Source organism: Natator depressus, chromosome 1 (assembly GCF_965152275.1).
Source record: "Natator depressus isolate rNatDep1 chromosome 1, rNatDep2.hap1, whole genome shotgun sequence".
Lineage (NCBI taxonomy): Eukaryota > Metazoa > Chordata > Testudines > Cheloniidae > Natator > Natator depressus.
Window position 1 is genome coordinate 13,691,412 of NC_134234.1, and position 27,434 is coordinate 13,718,845.

At 37.6% G+C, this 27,434-nt stretch overlaps 1 protein-coding gene across 6 annotated transcripts in view; it reads left to right on the forward strand.

Annotated features, from left to right (window-relative positions):
* FCHSD2 (FCH and double SH3 domains 2) overlaps positions 1–27,434 on the forward strand; it is a 222,723-nt gene that overhangs the window by 47,161 nt on the left and 148,128 nt on the right. For 5 of the 6 annotated variants that reach the window (XM_074955029.1, XM_074955058.1, XM_074955048.1 and 2 more), the window contains exon 3: positions 6,463–6,508. The exons of the other annotated variant lie outside the window; for it this stretch is intronic. In XM_074955029.1, the coding sequence (XP_074811130.1) occupies positions 6,463–6,508 (46 nt within the window). The remainder of the gene's footprint in view (positions 1–6,462; positions 6,509–27,434) is intronic. 6 annotated transcript variants of the gene reach the window in all.

A 27,434-nucleotide genomic window follows, 5' to 3' on the forward strand; every position in this document is an offset into this window, starting at 1 on the left:
TGTATTAGACTGTAGCACTAGAGGAGGTTCACTGGCTTGACTGATACTTTGGTAATGCTGATGCAACAATATAATTCTAGAGCCACCTTTTGAATGTTTTCATTCCATCTTTCTTCTTGGGAAGCAAGGGTTCTGGAGAGACTTCTTGACACAACATTCTCCACTGATCCAGCGCCTTGCTTAATTCTCTTCATCTGATCTGTAACAAAAATGTTAAAATAAATCTTAATACAGCATAGCAGCCATTACTTTAAATTAGCTGTCGTCACATTTCTAGAACTTGACTTTCAATTGGCAGGTGGTACTCAAATGTGGTAAATAAAACCATAGGTCTAGTAGTATTGCAAGAGGAGAGTATAGTTATTGTTGTAGCTTTATTACCCTTGAGGTGGATTCCATAGTTAAAAAAAATATCAAAAGAAAAAAGATAGATGTTTGTTTTAATATTGAGGAGGTGGTTTAAATGTTATCAGGGAGGCAAAATACAGGTAATGTAGAATAGAATAGAAACCAACTCTCCCTCATTGTCAGATGTTTTTGTACTGTGTTTTTTAGCTTTATAAATAAGTAAATTAAAAATGTCAGTAGGAGTGTGAGAAGTTTATAAGGATAGGTGTGTGAAAGGTGGAACCTAGAAGGAAAGAAGTACATTTTGGAGGGCGGGTGGGGAGGACAGCGGTAATTTCCCTCTCCCCTGTTGTTTTCCCAAGTACTTGGTCACATACAAATCACTCAGTTTTTTGGTGGAAGTGTAGAGGCTCTTTATGTATCCATTGGAGAGTGTGCACAGCTCTATACCTGTGTTAACTTTGCAATGCTTCAGGCTTTGGTTTTGGGGGAAGAATAATCTCAGGGCTCGTAATGTTTAAGTGGTAGTTCATTTGTTTTAATTATTACTGTAATAGACTGATTTTTTTAGGTGGATTTTAGGTGCCAGTGCTACAGTCACTGCTGTCAAACATTCACTGTTACTTAATTTTTGTCAATAAATTAGATTCATAATAGAACATTTCACTTTTTCATTCTCGTAATGATAGTTAGTAATATCATTTTGCTCTGAAAATGAATACAGGAGGCAGTTACTAAAGTTAAGTTAAATAGACTAAAATAAAATGCAGGAAGGATTGTTTCAACTCTTCAAGTATTGCTAATCCCAAGCATTCAAAAGCATGAGTCAGATCTCAAAAAAGTATCACACTAACTTAAAAATCATGGGAATTATAAAAGAATAAATGTTGGGTTCTTTTATTTAATTTGAAAGCTTCAAAAACCACAAGGCAGGTTTCATACTTTTCTTCGTAACCATGAAGGCTTGAAACTTCTTTTTAGAAAAATGAAAGCTGAGAGATTTACACAATAACATAATTCCATCAGTTGGGGCAAATATCAAACTTGCAATAAAATTGCAAGTGTTCACAACTCTATGATACATAGCTCCCATGTATCTACTGAATTCAGGTGTGCTAATAATACTGTTATTTTATGTTCAGGAATTTTGAATGTATTAATTTATACTAGGCTTATTTCTGACAAATGTAGGGCCTCATCCTGAAATACGTACTCATGTGTATGCTTGCTTCTACATATACTCCTATTAATGTTTATGGGACTACGTTCAGAAGTGAGCATACTTCAAGAGTTACTGTTTGTAGGACAGTGTTAAGTTTTACTTGCTAAATCTGTTGAAGATAGGAATCACTTATGCTCAGATAAATTGGTTAGTCTCTAAGGTGCCACAAGTACTCCTTTTCTTTTTATCTAGAAATAGGTAATTGAAAGAAAAAATTTAAAATATGCTTTCAACTCTAACCTACTTTCTTTCCTTTGTAACAATTACTTGATAAATGCATAAACAGGGCAGGGGGAAAGGGACAGTTTGCTCTGGGCCTCCATTTGAGAGGACCCCCACTTGCTGGGTTGCATTGAAATTTGGCCCAGCAACCCTGCTGTCACAATTGAGGGGCTGCTGATCCAAAACCAGGTAGCGCTGCCACGTGGGGCGAGTGCAGTGCAGGCTTGTGCTCCAGCACATGCCCTCCCCAGCCTCCTCTCAGGGTTAAATTTTTTGGAAGGTTGTAGGGAGGAGAGGGAGTGAAGTACTTCAATTTCAGATTTTACCCCGGGCCCCACAAAAACCTCTGTATAGCCCTACACATAAAAATAGTAATTGTAAATGCATGCCCATTTTTTAAAAACTACACAATACATTTATCTTTTTTCAGGGAAGTAGCTTGTTTTCTTTCAAGATTTTTCTCACAGTGTTGACATAACCCTTGACCTTATACAAGTGTATACATGGAAATTGTCAGGTTTGTAAAGGTAGGAAGACATCAAATACTTTGTCAGTCAGTCTGCTTTGTTTCCTAGCAGAAGTTCTTTGCTCTCGAAAAATTTGAGAACGCCATCTTTAAAGAACAATCTCAGATACTTACTCTTTTCCCACTAACTCTACTGAAATGCAAAAATTGAATCACTCTGTAAATTGAACTCTGATGGTCTAAAATCTGTTTATACTAAAGTGAATTAAATATTTTAGAATAATAGAATGGTAGGGCTTGAATAAAATCTAAAATTGCTTTTAAATGTTTCTTGCTACTGTACAACCCTTTTTCTCCAACAAACTAGAGATTACAACCATTTCATTTGAAAACAAACTTCAGTGTTTCTATCAGTGTACAACTCATTCAGTCCAAAAATACTAAATTACTTTTGTACTAAATTCCACAACAGTAGGTTTCAGTTTAGAATGAACTATAGTGCATATACTCTTTTTTACATCTAGATCAGACTGTAAATTTTCAAATGAGGCTGCCTGAGTAGAAACTAGTAATGGCATATTTTTGCTCTTGCTTTTGAAGCTTACACTCTTTATTTTTGAAGGTTTAAAAACAGTAACTTGTTTCCCACTACCTCTTAAATGTTTATAGATTTCAGCAGTTCCTGTAACAGCGTTATTGAAGTCAGTCGCACTTGTTGAAGAAACATAAGTCATTTTGGAAGAATATTGCATTTTTAGTAGGGCCGTCAATCGAGTAAAATATTAATTGCGATTAATTGCGCTGTTAAACAGTAATAGAATACCATTTATATGAATATTTTTGGATGTTTTCCACATTTTCAAATATATTGATTTCAGTTACAACACAGAATACAAAGTGTACGGTTGCTCACTTTATATTTATTTTTGATTGCAAATATTTGCACAGTAAAAAACAAAATAAATAGTACTTTTTAGTTCACCTAATAAAAGTACTGTAGTGCAATCTCTTTATCATGAAAGTTGAACTTACAAATGTAGAATTATGTACAGAAAAACCCGTGCATTCAAAAATAAAACAATGTAAAACTTTAACGCCTACAAGTCCACTCAGTCCTACTTCTGGTTCAGACAATCACTCAGACAAACAAGTTAGGTTACAATTTGCAGGAGATAATGCTGCCCGCTTCTTGTTTACAATGTCACCTGAAAGTGAGAACAGGCATTTGCATGGCACTGTTGTAGCTGGCATCACAAGATATTTACCAGATTCACTAAAGATTCATATGTCCCTTCATGCTTCAACCACCATTCCAGAGGACATGCATCCATGCTGATGATGGGTTCTGCTTGATAATGATCCAAAGCCAAGCGGACCGACACATGTTCATTTTCATCGTCTGAGTCAGATGCCATCAGCAGAAGGTTCATTTTCTTTTTTGGTGGTTCAGGTTCTGTGTTTCTGCATTGGAGTGTTGCTCTTTTAAGACTTCTGAAAGCATGCTCCACATCTCGTTCCTCTGAGATTTTGGACGGCACTTCAGATTCTTAAATCTTAGGTGGAGTGCTGTAGCTATTTTTAGAAATCTCACATTGGTACCTTCTTTGCTTTTTGTCAAATCTGCAGTGAAAGTGTTCTTAAAATGAACATGTGCTGGGTCATCTGAGGCTGCTATCACATGAAATATATGGCAGAATGTGGGTAAAACAGAACAGAAGACATATAATTCTCCCCCAAGGAGTTCAGTCACAAATTTAATTAATGCATTATTTTTTTAACGAACATCATCAGCATGGAAGCATGTCCTCTGGAATGGTGGCCGAAGCATGAAGGGGCATACGAATGTTTAGCATATCTGGCGCATAAATACCTTGGAAACACCTGTTCTCACTTTCTGGAGATGTAAATAAGAAGTGGGCAGCATTATGTCCTGTAAATCTAAACAAACCTGTTTCTCTTAGTGATTGGCTGAACAAGAAGTAGAACTGAGTAGACTGGTAGGGTCTAAAGTTTTACATTGTTTTGTTTTCTAAATTGGTAAGTTACACTTTCACGATAGAGATTGCGCTACAGTATGTGTCTGAGGTGAATTGAAAAATACAATTTCTTTTATCATTTTTATAGTGCAAATATTTGTAATACAAATAATATAAAGTGAGCACTGTATACTTTGTATTCTCTGTAGTAATTGAAATAAATATATTTGAAAATGTAGAAAAACAGCCACAAATATTTAATAAATTTAAATTGGTATTCTATTGTTTAACAGTGCAATTAATTTTTTTAATCACAATTTTTTTGAGTTAATTGCATGAGTTAACTGTGATTAGTCGACAGCCCTAATTTTTCGATATGCTTGTTATCATAGATGGAAGCTTGGGCTTTGATAAGAAAACTACTAAAGTATGTTGGTCCAATGTTACCTATAACAATACCTTACATGTACTATGTAGCATCTTTCTTCCAGAAGGATCCTAAAAAATATGCAGGGATGATTTCACTTAGTTCTAAAATGGAGTCGCTTATACGCAGCTGAAACTGCCAGGGAAATTTAGGTAGACCGGATGTGATAACCAGAGTTGGAATGTGGCCAAGCCCGCAGAGCTAATATAAACCTTACTCTTGAAAAGAGTTACATGGGTTCTTTAATGACTACAATTGGCCAGGACCTCTGTTTTACATCTTATTTGAAATATGGAACCTCTAACAGTGTGTTCTGCGGGCAGGAATAGAAAGCACCATTGGTGCTTATTCTGTTTTTACATTCTAATTTCAACTTTATAGGATGTTATTACAGGATACAGTAGATGATTATTAGTAGAAACATATCTGTGCTCTTTTGCTGTGTTGCTCCTAAGCGGCTTTGCTGTTGTTGGGAGTGTCGATAACTTACAGTAGGGAAAGTGTTCCCAGGGGAAATGTTGCTCGTAAGAGGCTGTTGCTCTTATAAGGTGTTGCAGCAAACGGGCATCTGCTGTATTTACATTAACTTCTAGCTTGTCCCCATAATTAATTGTTCAATCTGTTTAAATAGAGTTAAAGTCATATGTTTTGTGCATAGTGCATTATTAATCTTAGTAGAAAAATGTGGAAATGCAGACCAAGGAAAATCCTATTTCTTGGTTGCTTGAGCGTAAAAAGAAAATTACTTAAACTATCAGAGCACTACTAGGAGTCTTGGTATGCCTAGATAGTTCTAAATCTGAGGAGGGTTAGCTATGGTTCAACCATTCTTCCTTTTCTTTGTGCTGCTGTAGTTTGGTTCTCCTAGTGCTACAAAGTACAGAGACCTACTGTATTTAGAGGGAAAGGGGGTAGCATAATCTGTTTTTATTCTGCAGCAAGATTGCTTCAGACTTGGACCTTATAATTCAAAAGTATATTGAAAGCTTTGCGAATCCCATTTTTGCCAGAACATGATTGAGTAAAGTCACAGTGCCAAATTCTGCTGATATATTGGTATAAACTTGGCATGACTCATTTGAAGCATTTGTAATTACTCCAGATTTATACTGATGCCCAAAGAGCAGAATTTGGCCCACAAAGCCTTGGTGTAAACCATGGGAAATGAAATATACTGATTCATCTCTTGTCCTTTTTGTTTTGCCCATCTCTAAAATCAATAATACTTGGCATTCACTTACACTGAGTACTGACCTTAGTTCAATAGTCTGCGGCAAGCAATTGGTGTAGCTGTACCACTACTGACCCCTTAGTATAGAAAGTGATATAGGGGTTTAAACCAATTGAGCTAAGTGGGTCCACGCTGATGTAGCTACACCGATTGCTAAATCAGGGCATTCCTGAGTGAAGATAGTGCATGAAAGTGAGATGAGTCCTGCATCTGGAACAAGTAGCCTGGTATGTTCAGATGCAGTCAGGGAGAGATGACTTCCCAAAAAAAAAGTTTAGATGCCTGAAGGCCAAATTTTGTTCTCTGATAAACCAATGTAAAGCTGAAGAGACTTAAGTAAATGGAGCTTGAGGGAAGGAGCTCTTAATCTATGGTGGCCACATGCAAGTGGTTGTTAGGCAGTTAATACACAATTGTCAAACAGTTCAGCTCTTCTTTTGCTCTTCTCTTGGCTGTAAAGGCTGTCTGATGGTGCATTTGAACTGAAGTTATATAAAACTCCTTTTTAATTATTGCATTTATAGTATATGGTTGTATGTGTTAATGGACTCCCCCCCCTGTTTTTTGTAGGACATTCAGTCAGAAGAAAGCTGCAATTGAGAGAGAGTATGCACAGGTAAGTCCTAGGATAAATTTGCCTTTATTGTCTAAGCCATTGTTCTCTGTATGTAAGGATACATTAACTGATTAGGAAATCTCCCGCAACATTATTTTGCATTTTACATTGGCTGTCTTCTGTGCATCAAGAAATACAAAATCTCTCTCTTTATAATTTGGATCAGATATCCCTGGCTGTGCTGAACAGTCTCTATTCTGCAAAAACAACAAGGAGTCTATCCTTGTTTTTGCTGATACAGACTAACACGGCTACCACTCTGAAGCCAATCTCTATTCTGTATCCTGCTCTGAAGCCTGACTCGGGAAAGATCTAGGGAGGAATTGTTGGTCTTGGAAGTGGTCCACAGCCACTTTTTTCAACTGTTTTCCGGGGTAGGAGTGGCAGCCATGTAATTAGTGGAATCAAATTGGTTAGAGGAAATGGAGGAAAAATCATTGTAGCATCATCATTGCAGTAGCATCTTTGAATACTTGCATTAAATGTAGCCTTGTTAAGACCGTGCTTCCCTTGGTCAGAAATAGACCAAACCTAGTGAGCTTCAGAGCATTCTGCAAGGCCCATCTATTTACCCAGGCTTTTGGTGAAGAAGAGGCGTGGTAAGGAGTGGGGTGGGTATTGATTTAATGGATTTTGATTCTCCCTCTTGTCAGATTCCTTCTGGTTTGGGGACAAGGAGCATCTGCTGGTTTAATTTGTGACTTTTTAATTTATGGCAAAAGTTCTTAGAGCCTAGGTTGGCCTCTTTAAAATGTTATAAATCTTAAGAATAAAGAAACATTGAACAGGAGAACTTGCTATATATCTATGTAGAGTGACATCTGTAATAATAGGAGAGGCTAATTTTTCAAGACTTTAAAATTCTACCATACAAATTTTACTCATGGTGAAATCCTGCACATATAGTCTCATCCTGAACTAAATGGAAATGAAGCCTTTTTTATTTCAAAAACGTTGTATTTAGGTCAGTCTTTTGCTGTATATTCTAACAATACCTGTGTGCATATCCACAAACTGAAAACTAATGCAATAGCTCTGGATTTTATCAAAAGTCAATAGATGACTCTGATGCTATCTGAGTATTCATTGATACATTAAGCTTTACATTACTGTGTCATTGATCACTTTGGCAGTTACACTAAAGTAACAACTTTTGAATAGTAGGATCAATATATTTTGTTTTAAGGCTTGGCATTTTTAACTAATGCTCTAGGCCCAGGTTTTTAAGCTATTTTAAAGCTTAAGTCTCCTTTTCAAAAGGGATTTAGTCATTTAGGAGTCTAAATTCCATTGACAGTCAAAAACGAGATTTAGACTCTGTGAGGGAACGCACCCCTGTATTCAGACCTTATGTCGTAATCATCTTTGTGAAAAATATGTCTTGTGAGGCATCATTTGAAAAGTAATAACTCACTGGTGAATAATATCATGATGAAATGTGTGTAGTAACATTAGATGTAAAGTTATGAATTCCACATTAATAGTGTTGGAAGCACATGTTCAAACCCACGTAGCCCTGATTAGTCAGGACTGGTCAAGCAGGTCTTGAACAAAGGAATGTGTGTGTACCTCAGTTTACGTATAAGTAGTAAACAGGGTACTTGAAACAGTAAGAGGGAGACAAGATAAATCTGCATTTTAGCAAACAGCATGAAACCTCTTTCATGATGAGTCTCCATGTCTCCCTCACAGCTGGTAGGAACTTTATCTAGGGATAACCCTCAGGAAAATACATTTTAAAGGGTGACTGAACTATAAAAGTGAGGGGCAAGTTCTCTCTCCCTCTCCATTTCTCTCTCCTTCATCTAAGACGACAAAAGAATCAGCCTATGGAATTCGGGAGCAGATCCTGACCTGAAACTTGGTCAGCAGTGTTGCTGGGAACCTGTGGGGTAAGAATGTCACCTTGAACCAAGTTTAGTTTAAGTTTTATAAAGCATTTTATGTTTATTTCTCTTGTAACCATTTCTGACTTTAATGCCTTGTACTCACTTAAAACCTGTGTCCTTGTAGTTGAATAAACTTGTTTTATTCTTTAATTAAAACTAATCCAGTGTTGTAAATTGTTTGGGTAACTCAAATTAAGATATTGATCACCTCAGAGGGACAACTGACTTAATATATTTGGACTGTCCAGGAGAGGGCTGGACAGTGTAGAACACATGTTTTGGGGAGAAGTTCAGGACTGGGAGTGTGTTTGGGGTCACCCTGCAAGTAGTAACCAAACGCTGCTGAAAGCCAAAGCGTGGCTGGTGTTTGCTGCTGGGGTCGGAGTTGCTGGACCAGGGCTATAGCTATATACACACACTCAAGGTGTGACCTGCATGCTGTTTGGATGTTTGTGAGCAGCCCAGGTGGGACCTACAGCAGCAAAGCATTGTGGGGGACCCAAAGTTGCAGGGTAGGGGTGATGCAAGACTTCACTGGTCAGGATTGCACCCTGGAATGTCATAGACTCCTAAATCAATTGCGATGCTGAGTGCAGCAATGCCTAAACACCTGTAAAAATCTAGGCCTTTGTGCCTAATGATGCAGGGAGTCTGAGCTCAGATCTTAATATATTTCTCTGCATTATCTAAACACAATGGTGAGTTATGTGTTTTTGTACTCATGAACATTTTTAGCATTCATTCTATATGGGGTAAAATCTTAATGAACTTAGGAAAATGAACAATTGCATTCTCAGAGTTCTGGAGCTATAACACCTGAGGTTTTCAGACTTTTTAGTAAAAAATGCAGATTTCCAGCAATGCAGCTGGCATTATTGGTTTAGTGACTGCCTAATCATATGAATAAAAGTTTGCAGGATTGCATCCTTGGTTTGGTGATAGGTGTATTGCCTGAAAACACTGGATAATTCACATTTAGAGCTTTAAAAAGATTTCTCTTCTGTGTGAAATTTTCTGACAATGTTTCCCAACAATACAAATTGTCATTGAACTAAATATAAATGCTCTCCCATTAATTATAATGTGACATTTGTCTTTAAAACAAAGTTTTATAAAAGAAGCTGAGAATTCTCAGTAGTTTATTTTTTAAGTAAAACTTGGAAGGGCTTGTCTACAAGGTGAGTTACTGTGCAGCAAGCCAGGATATGAATCAACATTGCACTAGCTCACTTCACAGTAACATGCCATGTGGACACTACTACGGTGCGTTGAAAGCCCTGGAGTGCAGTGCTTACTGTGCCATAGCAGTGTCCACATGGCGCGTTACTGTATGGCCATGCTGGCGTGCTGTAGATTCATGCACTGGCTTGCCCACAGAAACTTGGTGTGTAGACAAAACCCTAAGCTGTTTTAATGTATTTCTTGCAAATAATCTAGTGCAAATATCCAAATGCCTTTTGACACTTTAGGGGACAGACTAATGCAAGATTAAACTTTGACTTATTTGCCGAGCTAGTCTATAGGAAAGAGTAGGCAAAACTTTAAAAACAATATTCGCACTCCTCCCATCACCTTGTGAAAAAGACCATTTTTGTATTATTTTAAAAAACTCCTGTATGCTGATATACTGTACTTGTGTGCCATATTTCTGCACAATACAGCTTTATATCAGGATGGAACCTGAATAGACCATAGTGTCCTGCAGTGGTGAGCAGTTTTTGTGGGTGTAGTGAATTATGCTACATATCTGCATAGAAATAGCATAAAACTTGATTTTCTAATATTCTTACTCCTTTTGTTTACGTGTTATACCTGCCCTTTTGCTAGGGGGTCTCACGAGAAATGTTTTGGTGGCCTCAGAGTGTGGCCACCAAATCTTACTGATGGCCATTCTGACAATTTTTCCTAAAATACTTAATTAACTCTAGGAAAAACAAAAAAACATGCACATATACATGTCCAAATCATTTTAATTTATTTATGTAGATTTTTTATTATAGACGTAATAATAAAAATAATGTATGGTTGTCTCTATTCTTTACTGGACCTAAATAGAATAGAAACAAATAATGTGCTTTGCATGTTTTTGTCTCTGTTGTTTCTTTTGCTTTTTTTTTTTAGACTTGCTAGATAGTAAGTCTGTTTCTGTGAAAAGTGATATTTGTATGTTTGTTAACACGGCTTTAGTCTGTCCCCTCTGCGCGATCACTGTCCCGGAGGCCTGTGGCCACATGAAAAGCCCCACGGTGACCGCATTTGAGAAACACATTTGAATCTAAGCGCTATGGAGCAGGAAATGCCTTAATTACTTGTCTGTATGGTGCCTAGCTCAGTGGACCCTTTATTGGGACTCTTAGAATTTTATTTCTATTTATTTGTATTATGGTAATGCCTATATGCTCAGTCAGCCCTGTCACTACAACTTTGCGGCATTAAATAGTGCAGTACTCTGCTAAACAAAAACATATACATTTAAAAGTTTAACCTAATGGTCAGAACTGGAAGTGTTTACACAAACCCATTCTGCTAAAGAGATATCTAATGATATTGTTTGGAAGCAACAATGTTACAAACTCCCCTGCAGTGAAATCCTGCTGTGCTGGCTAATAGTCATGACTGGTGTGCTGGCTGCATAGTACAAAGTTATTCAAATACCGTTTCACTGAATGGAAGTGCAATTTTGTGAGAAGTTACTTTGGATACTATCCATAGAACATCTACTTTACTAATTCCTCTGAGCATCTGAAAGAAAAAATATTTTACCTTGTTGAGATCATAGTTGCGTCTCTAGTGTACTTTTCATTATTATTTACAATTTATAACTCCATAGCACAGCTTTTCCCAGAGATTGTGGCATATGACCTTGCACAGACAGACCTCATTTGTTATTCAGAACATCTGCTTATTTTTAATTAGTCTTTAGCCATTATAATTACATAGTAAACCTTCAGAATGTGACCTTAGTGTAACCAGTTCAATGATATCTGCCTGAGTTTGCAGAGAGCCTGAAATAATAGCTTGAGCTGCAAACCACACCATTTAAATGAGTGCTAATTAAGATGCCAGTTATAATGCTTTAACCGTCAGCATTATTAACTATTACAAGCATGGAAGAAAGGTGAGGAAGTACGATACCATGAAGGTCTACACCAGCATTTTCAAATGTGGGAGGCACTTGTAATCGAGGATCTTAATTAAATGTAATGTATTTTTGTGAATTTTTCTGCCTGAGTGTCGTAAGACCAAATTAATGTTTAGGAGGCAATATGAGTCTGTCTAAAAGTTGTTCCCAAACTGTGGTCTGCAGAGCGCTAGCAGGTCATATGGTGTTGGTTGGTCCTCCTTGGAAATATATTGATACCTCTAAAAGCATCTGGAAGTGAAGAAGAGGAGGACACAGTTTAGCTTGTGTCCACTGTGGCCTGTTTGTACATATAAGTGAACATCCCTCAGAGACTGCAGCCACCAGTGAGACTGGTGTTGTGAATGCCAGTGGGAGCTGTCAGTAGAAGATAAACCAGCAGGTGTCACTTGGAGAGGAATGCCCAGAAAGGAGAACCAGGCAGCTAGACAGCCTTTCCAGGATACCAGAGGGAGAGGAGGACCCAGGTGGTTGGTCGTCATAGCCACAAGAGGAAGAGAAGTAGGTAATTGGATTGTATGGACAGAGGGGAGGAGGAACAAAAGGTAGTGAAGTGTGTGCAGGGGGAAGAGTGAAGGACCTAGTGCCAGAGACACATGTGCAATGTGGGGCAGAGGAATAGAAGTGATGGGAGGGAAGATGGAATTTAGAGCAAAACTAGTGTGATTAACTTTAAAAACGTACAAATAAAAAACTTCAAAACCACTTATTACATTAAAATACATAAATATTTTCCCTTGAAAGTAATTTATTAGTTGCCCCAGTAACATTGTGCAGTTGTGTGTGTACATGCATATCTATACACCTTTCATTCTTTTGCATCCAAATACTTATTTGATTTTTGCTATGTCGCCTAGTTTCTGGATCTAAAAACCAAAGAAGTTTTCCAGTAATTGAGCTCAAAAAGGAAGTTTCCATTTATACATCTCTCAGTCTTGGACACGGAAGAAGTATTTCTAGGAGTAAAACCCAGTTGCGCTTTTAATGTGGATTTCAGGTTGACTGTTTTTGAATTGGATTGTAAATTCTTTGGGCAGGTGTTAGGAATCAGGAATTGTGTGCCCCACTGTCTCCCTAACTTGTGTGACCTTGAATTTAAAATGTCCTTTGGTGCTCTTCACCATAGTATCTGAATACCTCAGAACACCCCTGTTAGGTAGGGAAGTATTATCTCTGTTTTGCAGATAGGGAATGCAGTCACAGAGAAACCTGAATGATTTTGGACAGAGGTAGGATGTCTGTGGTGGAGCTGAGCGTGGATCTTGGATCTTTTGAGTACATTTCCTTAACCACAAGACAAACCTTGGGCATGTAATATAACCTGTTTCATCTGTTAAATGGGAATTCTTACCTTGTTTTGTAAAATGCTTTCAGATATACAGATGAAAAGCCCTGTATATGCACATATTAGTACAGTGCCCACACTGTAATACCAGAAAGAAACAGGCAAAGGATAACTTAAAAGATTATGAACAATCTGCTTAAAAAATCCTAAAGCCCTCATTTGCAGGAGTAATGTACAAGTTCTAAAACCTGAGATAACTTACAGTATTTAGGTAGTTTAACTGTCTTTTTTAAGTCTTAGGTGTGTTGTAATAAAGATAACTGCAATGGGACAGAAGACACTGCAAAAATGAATATGAATGTATCTGGAATTGTAAAAAATTACATAGCCCTGTATAGATGACAGATTATCACTTTAAAACAGGCATTATAAATGTCATCAGTTCAGTGCTGAACACAGAAGTAACTGATAAAACAACTGTATCTTAGAGAACACATGCCTTATGACAGCTGTTCAGGACTAATTAATTAATAGGGTGAAATCAAGTCTGGCCCCGGACTTAGCGGTTAGCTAACCGCTGGGGTGTCAGTAAAATAATTAGAGGTACTTGCCTTGAAAGTGTTTACAAGCAACTTTTTCTCTCTTAGTTCATTCCATGTAGTCCTGGCAAAATGTTCCTTCTGGAGAAGGATACAAAAGATTACTGTGGCTGTAAAAAGAGGAGGAAAAGACTGCAGAGTAGAAGGGCGGATCTCTCCCTGGGGACAAACAAGAAGTAGACATGGATCCACTGGCCAATAGCCCTGATGTTAACTGATGCATTTCAGTAATGTTACCTATTTTTGTTCTCTAAAGAAATAATTTTATTATGGAGTTGGATGTACCACAGTTGAAAATTCATCATTAGGCTGTTCCAGCATAATTTAGCTATGCCTGCTTTGTTTTTATTTGTATGTCTATTAAATGCTCAGTTTACTTTAGTGGGAAGATAATTTTTAAAATGCATGCATATCGCACTATTTTAAAATGTGGGGGAAATGGCCTGTCATTAAGACTCTGACATGTGCTTCCTTTTTTAAGGAATTAAGATTTTTTTTTTACTTCTCTCTATAAGCGATGCTAGCAGTTTACTTGATAATAGTGAGCATTCGTATGCAAATTGTAGCGTCTACCATGCTTGTAGGTTGTGAAGAAATTTGGCTATGATCCTGCAATCTATGCCGGCAAGCCTCTCACTCAAGTAAATTGGAGGCTTGCCTGTATAAGAATTGCAGTGCTGGGCTCTGAGAGAAACCCTTGACCATAGCATATTAGAAATATTGTAAAATATATTCCTTGCCTTTTAAAATGTTTGGGGGTTTTTTTGTTTTTGTTTTTTTTACTTTTTATAATAAACTCTTGGAAGCTTAAAAATGACATTTGTTCCTGAAAGTGTTTTGTTGCATGTATACACAGGTTTTTATTTATGGGGTCTTCTACAAAGGCTGGTCTGCTCTTGTCTATTTTTTTTTAAACCGAAACAAATTTTAAATGTATTGTTTTAGTGAAACACTTCTTTTTCTGGGGACTTTGTGTGTAATCTCACTCACTCATGGAGTTCAAGGCACCGGCACCATGGTGTTCTGGAAAGCCATGCCCAGTGAGCCTCGCATGAGCACCACCTCACACCACCAGATGTTTAGGTTCCAGGCTATGTGGAAGAGTTGGGAGCCCTAACTGTCTTCCTTTCTTTCTGGCCACTATAGTCTGTGAGCATTAGAGTTATCTGTGTAACTTTTAGACAGTTTTGCCGTTGTCTTATGAATAGTTTTATATATTGTTTCAAATAATTTTTCAATAGTTTTAGTGTCAGTGTAGCACAGATGAGGTTAAATTACCCATTTTTGCCCACACTTTTCCCAGGTCAATGCCACAGTTACCCACGGTGGAACTTAATGAAAATTTTAAATGGTCCACCTCCTGGTCATTGATATTTCCCTAGTCAGTTTGCTGGTGTATGATGCCTCTTTTGCTTAGAAGTTTGTTTCTCACTTTGGACAGAAGTAACATCTGTTGGGCTTTTACACCGAAAGTCTCAAATTAGGTTCCACGCTTTCTTGCCCTATGGGCAAAATCAGCAGACCATGGGTTCAGGCTGGGGCTTTTGTGCATAGTCAGAATGGCCTTTGTTGGCATCAAAACCCTCCACCTCTCTGAGTTCCATAAACTGACTCTAGCATCACTGTCACTTTCTGTGGGAAAAGACAGGATCTGAAAAGGCTCTGAATCCAAAAGCAGGGATGCTGAAGTCCTCCGGGACTACTCTCCTGGTTAGACTCCCTGAGCACTGGAGAGTTCCAAGTTTCTGCTCTCTCTCCAGCTTTTGACTCTTGCTCTGGGTGGGCTCAGTTGATACCAAAATAGTTCTTGACACCCCTCCCCTTCTCCAAAGCTGACCAGAGCTCTGGACTTTGGGGTCAGTGCCTCACCTCAGAGGCCTACTGTGACTTCTAACTGGTGCTCAGACACTGTGCCTATGCTGTGATGCTGAAGATAAGCTGTATAGAACTCTCTCAAGACCATCTCCAACTCATCTGCTAGTGCCGAATGTCTGGACCTGCAGCCGTGCCGCCCCACCCCCTCCAAAGCACAAGAAGAGTTCATTGAAAAGGCCCTCCCAGTACTGAGTGAGAAATTCCATAAGGCAGAGGTTATCTATTAGTTACCATACACAGGATTTTTTATTAGTGGTGTCTTTTGCGAAGGCTGGGCTGCTGGTCACTAGTAGGTTTTTTTCAATTAAAAAACAATTTTGAATGATTTGTTTGAGAAGTGATAAATACTCAATGTTTCCCAGATAGATTAATAAAGTTGGATCAAATTTTCACCCTGTTAACTTGTACAGTTATCTAGAATTACTGTGTTCTAAAGCATTTGTTATGCATAATCTTAGATTTTTTTTGAAAACAGTTTATTTTCTTAATATTTTAGTTAGGGAATGAAAACCAATACAAAACAACCCAAATAAACGAACATTCAAAATCAAGTTCCCTTGCTGTAATAGTTTTATAGAATATTTACTGAAACCACATCAGTGAGATTGCACTGAAAAAAAAGCCACTTTAAATGTTAACTTCTGAACAGATGTAAAGTAAGGTAAGGAATTGGACAGAGAGACTTGCTCTGACGGTGAATTGCATATGTCACTGGCATGAAAACAATCACATTTCAGCATTTAATTACTCAAAATTGCCTCCAACACCCAATAATTGAGATCTTAAAGCAGTTTTACGTTTGGCCTATTCTGAACTTGAGGTTAATTTTAGAATCCCCCTAGTTTTAGGACATTGTTTTTGTTTCCAAATTGTGCATGGTGGAAACGGCATCATGCTAATTAAAAGTTGTGCATAAGTATCTGGAAAAATCAAATGATTCTCTGACTTGTGAAATAGATCACGGCTGATTGTAGAAAGTTTCATGTAGGATTTGCATATTTCTTTACAAAAAAAAGAAATGATTAATAAAGATTTCATAGAAGCAATTCTGTCAGGAGGTCAGTATTTTTCAATCAGCTCCTTCAAAACCAGGTCCTGGGTTATATGTGTGTTATACCATTTCTATAAAAGACACTAAGTTATATGTATTGTTTCATTTGTTTTATATTGTCACTTAATACATATCTTTAAATTATCACTAACAGGTAGTATTTTACATTGAGATTAATTATGCATGGTGAAAGAGTACTCCTCTGTGAAGCTCAGATTATCCATGAAGTGGAAATCTATGCAGAATGCTTTTAATGAATCTAGGTTAGGAAGAAATCAAAGAGGAAATTATTTTTTTTTGTAATGAGTTTTGGAGAAAATGGCTGGGTATCAACCAGTGCCTGAGAAAAATTGTTAATGTTGGTTTAGGTGAGTTTTCTTAAAAATCTGTACATATGAGGACCATGTTAGATCTGCTCAGGGGTTGCTTTTTGCAAACTTCTTAGTTTGACAGCATTTTGATGAAGGGCCTACAAACTACTTCCAAGTCATTACATTGCTGTGTGAATTATGCTTATTGATTGGTCTGATCTGTTGCATTATACAACTTCATAGTCCATCAACAAAACTCCACTGGCTGCAGAAAAAACACTTGCTTGATACTACCTTCATCCTATAGTCTGTTATATTCAACCACCATATGCAACACTGAGAAGTTCAAGAAAACAAACTCTAGGACCTTAGTGGTGGTTCACTTCATTCTTTCCAGCAAATCATGGAGAATGTGTCCATGAGCACGGCAAGGACATGATCTGCCTCATTTCATAAATGGTTAAGAGTGCTATTATGAATTTTAGAATAACTTGTACAGACAAATTTGACAAATCAGATAGTATAGTAGGATTGATACCATTCTGCACTTGTCACAGTTCAGCTGCTAAGTGCATGTTTCCCCCAAAAGATCTTTAGAAACAAGATCTTTAGACCTCTGTATATGTAATTTGTTTAAATTTAAGATAAACTATGCACATAACAAAAAGATTACAGTTCCATATGGGGCAATCTAAAGAGTATTCTTATGCGGACAAGTCCATATCATTTTTATACTCTGTGAAGAGGACTGCATCAAGAAATATTTTAGTGTATATTAAAATGCCAAAGTATTGGTAATTCAAGAATCATTTGCTGGTGTTATGTGAAGTGGACATCTCCTTTGACAGATCACCTCTTCCTCTTAGCTATAGAGATGAGTTTCTTTAAAAAAACAAAATTAAATCAAATATCTGGTCTGCATGAAGAGGGGCCCTTTTGCACTGTTACACCAAATTTTAAAATGTATAACATTTAAGTATTTGGCCATTTAAAAAAAAATTCCTTTAAGGAGGTGACCTTTTTAAATACAAAACACCATACTATCCACTACAGTTTTTGTGGAATTATTTAACTTAAAGCAATATTTCCATAAGAACAGAGGCATACTGTCAGCTTCTGTTTTTTGTGAAAACATTTAAATTCCTTATAAAGGGATATGTAAACTTAGAACTACAGTATTTGTACAAAAAACAAAACCATAAAGAAACTACATTTTATACTGAAATGATGCAAGCAAAATTTCTTTAGCCTTCCTTAGTCATTTTTCTTTCCAATTAGTGCTCTCAGAAAACTGCTTCTGCTTGGAATTTTGGTAAACTTAGGTGCCATACTTCCATCCTAAACATCTTGCTCTTTGAAACTATTCCTTTTTGCTTATTCTTCAGATTCCTGTGGGCATATCTGTCCTGATTTCTACCTTGATTTGGGAAGATGGAGAAGCATGGGGAGATTCTCGCCTTCTCTGAAAGTCTTGGCTTGGGGCCTCTAAATAGGGACAAATGCCAACTTGTCCTTCAGCCCACACCAGGAAAGTGTTCCCCCAGGCCTTTTCCTTCATGTTTTTCATCTCTCGCTGGGGTTCTTCTATATATCTTCTCTTTGAACCTTTTCCACAGCCCCTCCTGAACTGTGTGTTTCCCCGGCTCTCCTGATGTGGCACTGCCACTAAATCTGGTCTTGACTCTCTGTAAGGGGAAGGCTGCTCCTTATTATTACCTGACATGCATTACCAGTGTGTGTCTCAGCAGCCTACAGTCACATGACCTCTGGGGACTCCTACTAGAATGCTGGTCCTTAAAGGATCAGAACCTGGAGTAGGCCTGCGTTGGCTCACGCGTTCCATAAAAGGGACAGTGTTGTGCATAAGTAAATACTGACTTTCACCTAACCCAAAATATTGTATATCCATTTCTTCTGTCTCAAATCTAGTAACAGCTGTAATGTATCCCTATGCCAGGCGTGGCCAACCTGTATCTCCAGAGCCACATGCGGCTCTTCAGAAGTTAATATGTGGCTCCTTGTATAGGCACCGACTCAAGGGCTGGAGCTACAGGCACCAACTTTCCAGTGTGCTGGGGAGTGCTCACGGCTCAACCCCGGTTCTGCCACAGGCCCTGCCCCCACTCCTTCCCGGCCCCTCCCCTGAGCCTGCCATGCCCTTGCTCCTCCTTCCCCTCCCCTCCAGAGCCTGCTGCACGCCACAAAACAGCTGATTGGGAGGTGCGGGGAGGGAGGGGGAGGCACTGATCGGTGGGGCTGCCGGTGGGCAGGGGGTGCTGAGGTATTACTGTGGCTCTTTGGCAATGTACATTGGAAAATTCTGGCTCCTTCTCAGGCTCAGGTTGGCCCTCCCTGTCCTATGCTATCTTGATTGGTTTGCAGGATGGAATCTTCTAGCATATGTTTAAGATTGATGATTAAGACAGAGCTTACATTAAAAGAGCCAGGATCCTTCACAGAAAACTAAGATCGCCCACACTCTGGGGCACTATAACCAAAGTGGTTCTTCCCTGCCCACACACCAGCTTCAGAAGCAGCCATAGAAGGCACCTTTGGACATTTGAGAACTTTCCACAGTTTTGACTGGACTTTATCTCTCCCATGCTGAGTGGCTGTTTGCTCTTACACTCTCTTTCCCCTTTCTCAGTCTCTTCCCCTTAGCTTCACTCCTCCACACCTGTCACTCTTACCATTTTTCCCCTTGTCCTGCCCCCTTAGACTTCTTCACTTCAGTGTCCTCTCTCCCTTCATTTTTTTCCATTTAGCTTATCTCCTCCTAACTTAACCTGCTTCTCCCCACCGCCCCCCATCACAGAACTAATATGACATTTGCTGCCATCACATAGTTCACTCTGTTTCTGTTATACTTCTTTCCCCGACTCTGTGTCTGTCTTGACTGTTTACATTGTAAGCTCTTGGGGACAGGGACTCCGCGCTACTATGTGTTTGTACAGTGCCTAGCACAATGAGGCCCCATTTTTGGTGGTTCCTTAGGCAGTAGCATCGTTAACATGATTGATTATTACAAAGCTAAAAGCTCTGAAGGCAGACTGACATTTATTCTCAGCAATTTATTCTAGTGTTTTCTCTTTCCACATTTGGAGCATCAGTATAACTTGTTTGGAATAGACGAACTCCAACTAGCGGAATGCATTAGGAATGCATTTTTCTTTACTGCCAGTGAATTCGGTAACGGAGACAACCTCTGACCTCATGCATTTCCTGTTCCCACCCTCAATTTGACCAGAAAATTCTTTGTACTTTACATGTTCACACAGCTCTTATTATACTCTTATAATACTGTTCTTATTATACTGTTTTATTATACAGCTCTTATTATACTGTTTGTGGAAAAGTGAAAGTAACAAACCAATTGCCTTCAGTTCTGTATCAGATGGATCCCTCATTACACTGTTTGTCCCCAGCCACTCCTCCCTCTTGCACGCACACCATATTACACCCAAAGAAAGTGAAAAGCTCTTGTCTGTTTTGTGGTGTGTGTGTTTGCAGTCCCTCTTGTAAAGTAAATTAACATCCCCATGTTCATTCTGTAACCATCATAAATATCACAGTCTTTCATATTCCACCCCAAGTCCTGTTTCTTCCCACAAATCCTATTTCTTTTCTATAATGAATAGTACCTTCTATAATGAATTAAAAGGTCAACATTTAGAAAAGTGAAGTCACCAAGTTACTTCAGACTCACTCTTGAGGGGTAATCAAAATGAAATTAATTAGTTGAAAATTCATTTTGCCTGAAAGGACAAAGATATACATAGCTGCACTGTTAACCTGTCAGAGTGAAAGAAGCTTATCTTGAAGTTCAGCTGGTCATTTCTCTTCTAAGTAAACCCTCTGTCTTAATTGAAAGTTGTGCCATTTTCTTTGAAAAGCTGTTTGAAAAGCAGTGATTTGCTTTCTTAGTAAACTAAGCCAGTTTCCCCACAATAGGAAAATGAAAGCTATCATTAGGTTTCTAGTGTCAGTAAACAATGTTGGTACACCCCTGATGCAAATACTTTGCAAACATCAGGTGGAATGAATGAGAGAGGTTGTGTAACTTCTGTTTATTCTTTTCTTCTGTCCGTAGCACTTGACAGAACTTAGGGCTTGGCTACATGGCTCTTCCCTGTGAACTAGACTGGTTTAAATTGTAGAGTGCTCTGTGTTGCACACTAACTGCCCCATGCAGAGCTTGCTGGTGTGAACTAGAAGGTACCTAGTTCACATGGATGTAATCATGTTTCAAACAGTGCTATATTAAAGGCCACTAGGTACCTTTTAGTTTGTGCCAGCAAGGTCTACATAGGGCAGTTAGAGTGCAACATGTTAGAGGATTCTACAGTTCACACAGTCTAGTTCATACTGTGATGCCATGTAGACAAGCCCTAAGTGAGTCTTCATTCTGTGCAGCAAACTAAAATGCTTTTGGACTATGCCTAAAAAATGTATTTACTTCTCTACATTTTTAGTTACTGGTGTTTTAGAGGTATTAATATTTCTGAAGGAAAAAATCAAATACTATAATTTGTTTTTATACTCATTGAAGCATACCAACAGTCAGTCCCCGCCAAAGCTTTGCACTGCTTGGCATTAGCAATTAGGAAGTAAACAGGCACTGTAGGGCTCATTGAACCCTCTGCAAAAATAGTTAATTTACATTATGTTCAGTATATACTTCATAAAAAGTTATTTTAAATTTTTTGCTTGAGAGGGATTTTATCAGCTTCAATCTGAAACTATCCCTAACTCTGTGAGCATGATTTTATAACTGGCACTAGCAAGTTCTTAGGTGGATGTAAGCAAAACTGGGCACAATAAGACCGCTTGGCTAATAGCACCATTTGTTGTAGACTGAGGATTATTTTAAAGGGTACAATAAATGTGTTCTTTACTATTTTTAAACATTTTTCACTCTTAAAAGTGAGAGCTAAAATAAACAGAGAATGTTTGTCAAATGTACTGTAAATGATTATTCAGTATAAGACTCTAAATATACAGTAGTTAACTTGTTTAGTTTCATACAGATAAAAGGCCTTTTATCAGCCAGTTTGGCCCTCCTCTCCCAAGAGAAAGCCAGAGGGAGGAAATGTAAGGATAGTCAAGCCAGTTGAGTAAACCAGTCCAAATGCCAGCTGCAAAGTAATAAAAGATGTGCTACTCATCTGAGAAATATTTGCTATCAACAGAGAAGTGTTTCTATAGGACCTAAGATGCTCTTTGTACAGGTCACTACACTGGTAAATATATACATGAAATGCTAGTATGTTTCTTACCCAGTATAATATAAAAATGTCATCTGTAGTATACAGTGTGTACAGTTCCTTTTGGTATGCTTTTATGAAAATGAGGCTATATAACCCTTTCACTCACTTGGATGTTGCTTAGTGCCAGAGCACACAGAGTACCTCTGTGAACAGGGTTCAAAAAAATCTCTGCACCCACTTTCTAGGGCAAGTAAAAAAGAAAAATACCACTGTCCAAGCCTGCAAAATCTAAGCTTTCATTTAAGAGAATAAGTTAGTTTGTAGCCCTTGTTTTTGTGAAAATAATCTTCAAAATACAAATGAAGGTTAAACTGATGCCTTTCTAAATCTACAGATGGACAATTCTGCTGCTCTGCTACAGAGAGCTTCTGTAATCTGTGGCATTGTGAAAACTGGCAATGTTATACCAGTTTTCACTGTTTTTCAGATTCATGTGTTGGCAGCAAGGCAACTGGGTCAATTTCATTTGCTACATGTTGGAAAAATAATGAGTTATAGCCAAAGAAGAAGAAAAAATCTTAGCAATACAATCTCTGAGGGCTAGTTCATGAAGTAGGTTAACATTAGCTACTGATCTCTGAAGATCTGGGTTCAAATCTTGTTTGGTCACAAGGAAAAGTAAGTTTATTGGTTTATAGTGGACAGCTAGCTGCACAGTTTATCATGACTAGCAGTCCCTACTAAGAGAGACCATAGAATAGGTGATGCAAATCATGTTCTAGCCCAGGTTTTAGTCTAGAATATGGTTTTTAAAATACAATGCTAACACTGTTTAGGCCCTTCTATACACTGGCTGGCCCAGACCAGATTAAAAATCCGTTGTTGTTTGTTTTTGTTTGAACTGTAGTAAAACCTAGAGGCCACTGAATAAGGATCCAGGGCCCTATGGTGCTAGGCATTGTATACATATGTAATGAAAAAATAGTCCATGTCCCAAAGAGCTTACAGTGTAAGTATAAGACAAGGGATGACAAGTAGATAAAACAGACAGATAGGAGGAGGACAAGCTCATGTATATTAAAAATGCCAATGTTGTCAGGCCTGGGACTGCCTTACAATAATTAGGGCATTAATGTTTGAAATCCTTTTCTTCCTTAGCCCAGAGGTATGTCAAAATATTGTGGAGGGATTACTACAAGATTGACAAAAACACTTCTAAACAAAAATCTAGAATGCTTCAGTGAGGACTCATTACAAAAACTTAATATACTACTACCGGCCATTTTCTAGTTGTACTAGAAATATTATCTACTTTAATGAAAGGTACATTAAGTCTAGATTCTATGAAGCTGTTAAGCATCTGCTTTAAGGGCTTTGAAAAATAGGGATAGACTTAAGCATGTGCCTAAAGTTGTTCTTTGATTAATTGAAGCCTATATGAACAAATACATTTTGTGGTATAGATCCTTTGCTATTTTTATTTGTTCACTCTTTAGTTTGCAAAATTCTACATTTGTCAGTGAAGCTGCTAGTCAGCGTGAATTAGTGATGATCTACTTAGTTCAGAGTCCTTTCATTTTTAAAAATATTTTCAGGTTTAATAGAGGTTTTTCTCTTAGAATTTTGAAGATCATCTCTTTACGTAGTGATCTTGTCTTCCATTTGCAACTCTATGTAGATATTTTTATACCTTGCCAATCACAATAGTATTAGGGTGCCTAGTATACTTGAAAATTCAGAGCTAACTTTTAGGTGTTCCCTAACAATTTGAACAATAAGAATTTGGCATGTGACTGTACTATAATTTATACAAATTAAATATGTAATATATTTGTTAGGGAAAACTCCATATATTTTAAGATAAAAAATTAACTGTGCACTTTTGTTACAATAGGCAAACATGCTTTTGTATCAGTTGGTAGTTACTCAGTGACCTGGTTGTGAGTAGCACTATTTCACAGGAGTTAAATCTAGCATAAGTATTCAGGAACCAAACATTTACACAGGCCATGATTTCTATTTAATTTATATGTAAAATGTAATTTATGTGAATTCACATACTTATGATTTGGTAAGTTAATAGTTTGTGTTCAACAGACTCTCTCTCTCCTTTCAAGTTTGACAGATATCCTTATAAAAATTTTTTTACTAGCAGCATTCATAACACAGTGCCTTTTCCAATTTATGGTATCATTAGGTGGGTGACAGATTTTTGACAGGAATGAAACCATTTTTTATATTGATCGCAAACAAACTAATTGAATGGGAAGAAGTTAAAGTCTGGGGATTTTGAAAGAAGCTGAGCAGTTCTTTAATTGTGTGCAAACATAGCTAACTTTGATTGTGTGCAAACATAACTAACTATTAGTAACACAACTCAAAGTTTTCTTTTACTTTCCCAAAGTGTAAAGGGCTGAATTACAGGAAAATAGATGTTCATGTTCTTCTGTGATATAAGAAACTTATGAAATACTTGGATACCCATGATGTATTTCCAGTGGGATGTGAACTAAATTTCCCCTTTTTCTTCCAGGCCTTTTTTTCCAAATGTGCTCATGAGAAGATTGCATTTCCTTACCAGATTATTTTGCTTCTGTTTCAATAATGTGTCCTGAAAGATAGGCATTATAGCTTTCACTTGAAAATGTATGGAGTATTTTTACACCATATTATTTAAATGAATGCCCTCCTCTTAGTGTAGGTGGGGGCAGAGTTGTTGCAGTGTACTTGTAGAAGTCATAGCTGGTTAAGGAGAAAACAAAATGGCTATCTTTCTTCTTAGGGAAAAAAAAAGTGTAATTCCTTTAGTGTGCGCTTTTGTAATTTTGGAAGGCACTTAGATACCATGGTGATTGGCATGTGGAGGATGGGAAATAAAACGTAAAGTTGGACAAAGCTCTTCAGGTAATAGTGGTTATTACAGAAAACTAATGAATCCAAAATAGTGTCCTGCCCCTTTAAGAGCTGAGCCAAATAAAGCCCTCCAAAGAGAGGTATATACATATAACAAAAAGGATGCTTGGCTTCTCCTATCCTGCCTTGACCATGCTAGGGCTTCCTCCACTTCAGGATTCCTAACCCAATATTATCCTTCACTTCCGCTCTGAGCCTGTTTTCTCTTTGGAGGGAGACTTGAGAGAGTTGCAAATTCCCCACTGCTGACCCTACCTTATTCTTGTGCAGATCCCCTTGCAGCAAAGTTCTCTTGTGCCCCAAAGACTGACTTGTCCTTCCTTCATCTTAGTCAGAAACAAAAGATTGGGTTAGCAGTATAGAGGGACAAGAGGGTTCCTGAAAAGATTTGTGGACCAAAGATCAACAAAAGTTCCATAAGTGGCTTGATATTTTTTTCTGTTGCTTTGTGTGCTGTTAAATGATGTGCATAGTGTCAGCTTGAAGAGCATTGTTACTTGCTTATCCTTTGCTTTCTTAGAAAGAGGTTCCATAGAGATCAAAAGAGGGAGACTAAAACACAACTGAACTCTTATCAAAATATTTGCTTTCTGTCTGATGATTCCTGTAGTATCACTAGATACTGTGTTAGACCTCTCCTCTTGTTTGGAAAACAAAATGTGGTTCGAGATCTAGACACCACTTCCAGAAGCAAACTGTTTCAAAAGTCCTTTGATGAGGTAAAACTCTTCAGCAAGGCCTTAGAAATAGCTCTAAGGATTCCTGTGATGTGAATAATAATATACCCAACCAATTTTTGGCAAGAGACGCTCTAGGAGCTTCAAGTCATTTCACCATAACTTCCAGCTGTACCAAATCTTTCCAGTTTTCCACCTCTTTCAGTGCACCAAAACCAGGAAATGCTTTCCCAACACGAGCTGGGAAATCTGCTCCACAAGACTTTGTGACGGTCTGCTTTTTTATGTCCATCTTTCCCTGTGAGGAATATTCAAGAACTGCTTCTCAACTTCAGCTAATAACACTTCTAATGGAGTTTCTCAGACAAAGCCTCATACATTTTCAAGATCCACCCTTCTTAACTTGTCTACTTCCCCTCAAGCTAATGTGAAAAGACCAGGATTTATAGACTGAATAGCATCTCCTTTCCCTTTTATCAATAATCAGGTCCCATCTAAAGGGAGAACCTCTGCTTTCTACTCCAGATTCTTCCTGATGATAAAGATCTAGGACCTATCCATGCTCAGCTTCTCCATGCTCCAAACTGTATGATCCTTGAAATCATTCCCACCCCAAAGGTTTCTTAAAGTCTGACTGCAATCTCTAGAATATATTTCATTTTTCTAATATGTACCTGTCACCGATATGTCTTATGAGTAAGAATAACAAATGTCTGTAATATCTTTGTTACTGTATTATTTAGAGCAAACTGTTCCATAATATGTTTTTTAAAAGGGTATAGACTAATAGGATTCTGTAGTGGCAGGAGCCAGTGTTATGTGAAGGGGAGAGGGGGGGAGTTAAAAAGGCTTTGCCTTACAAATATACCAAATGTTTCCTCTTTTGGTTATTCACGTAAGTCTACAGTTTTCATAAGCAAAGTCAAGATCTAATATTTCTTTTTTTTTTTTAATTATCTTTTTTGGCTTTGTACATATATTTTTACAAATAAAAGAGGTGAAGGGTACAAATGCAATTTTCTATTGTGCTTTGCAGTTCTGACTCTCTGACAAATACATGTCTCACCAAACAGCTACTATTATAAATTTTAATTTTTTTAGCACAGAGTGTTTCTTCGGTAATTTTCTAATAAAGGAAGAAATGGACCCAGTCTGATCCAATATGGCATTTTACATTGCTAATAGGCAAATATGTCAACTCTTCAAAATGCTATTTTTAAGAAATCCCTTTCATATTCATAAAAGACATTCCAGTGATGTATAGTGTTCCGTTCTTTGCTACATATATTTCAGATAGCTCAGAAGAGGAATTTAAAGATTAAATGAAGGACCACGTGATTGATAAGTTGTGTGTGCGGCTGGAACCTGCAAAGGGTTGATGTAAATGTATTTGAGTACTGGCACTTGTAAAAGGTTGTTGAAATGTTGACAACTTCTAGAGGTAAGAAAAAATCAGTTGACGGTGCTTTGAAACTAGCTTTCTAGAATTAGAAATCTGAGAAAATTTGAGATTACATAGCAGTTTTACTAAAGTAGGCACAGATAGTATGTTTTGCTGATTTATTAATGAATTAGGTTTAAAGCCATCTAGCTTTAGATTCTGAAGATTGCATATGTTCAGGTAAAATGTATAGCTTTGTATGGAAGCTTTTGAAAAGAAAATAGCCATGAACGCTGCAACCCACTGTATGACTCAGTAGAATCAGACAATTGCTACCTTTTAAACTTGTTGCATAACAGCAGGGCATATTTTAATGAAAATTTTGTGTTTGTAGTCATTTTTCACAATTCTCTGTCAAAGAATCTTGTTTAGATATCTCTTCTAAAGATTTGATATATAAATACTTCCAGATAAGAATTTTGCATTGGAGCAGAGTGTTAGGCTCTCTGTAGTGCTGCTTAAGATTTTTTTCCACAGACAGAAAAGTCAGAATTGCTGAAAGGAAAAGTGGTTCTTTTTAATAAGCAGCGACTGCT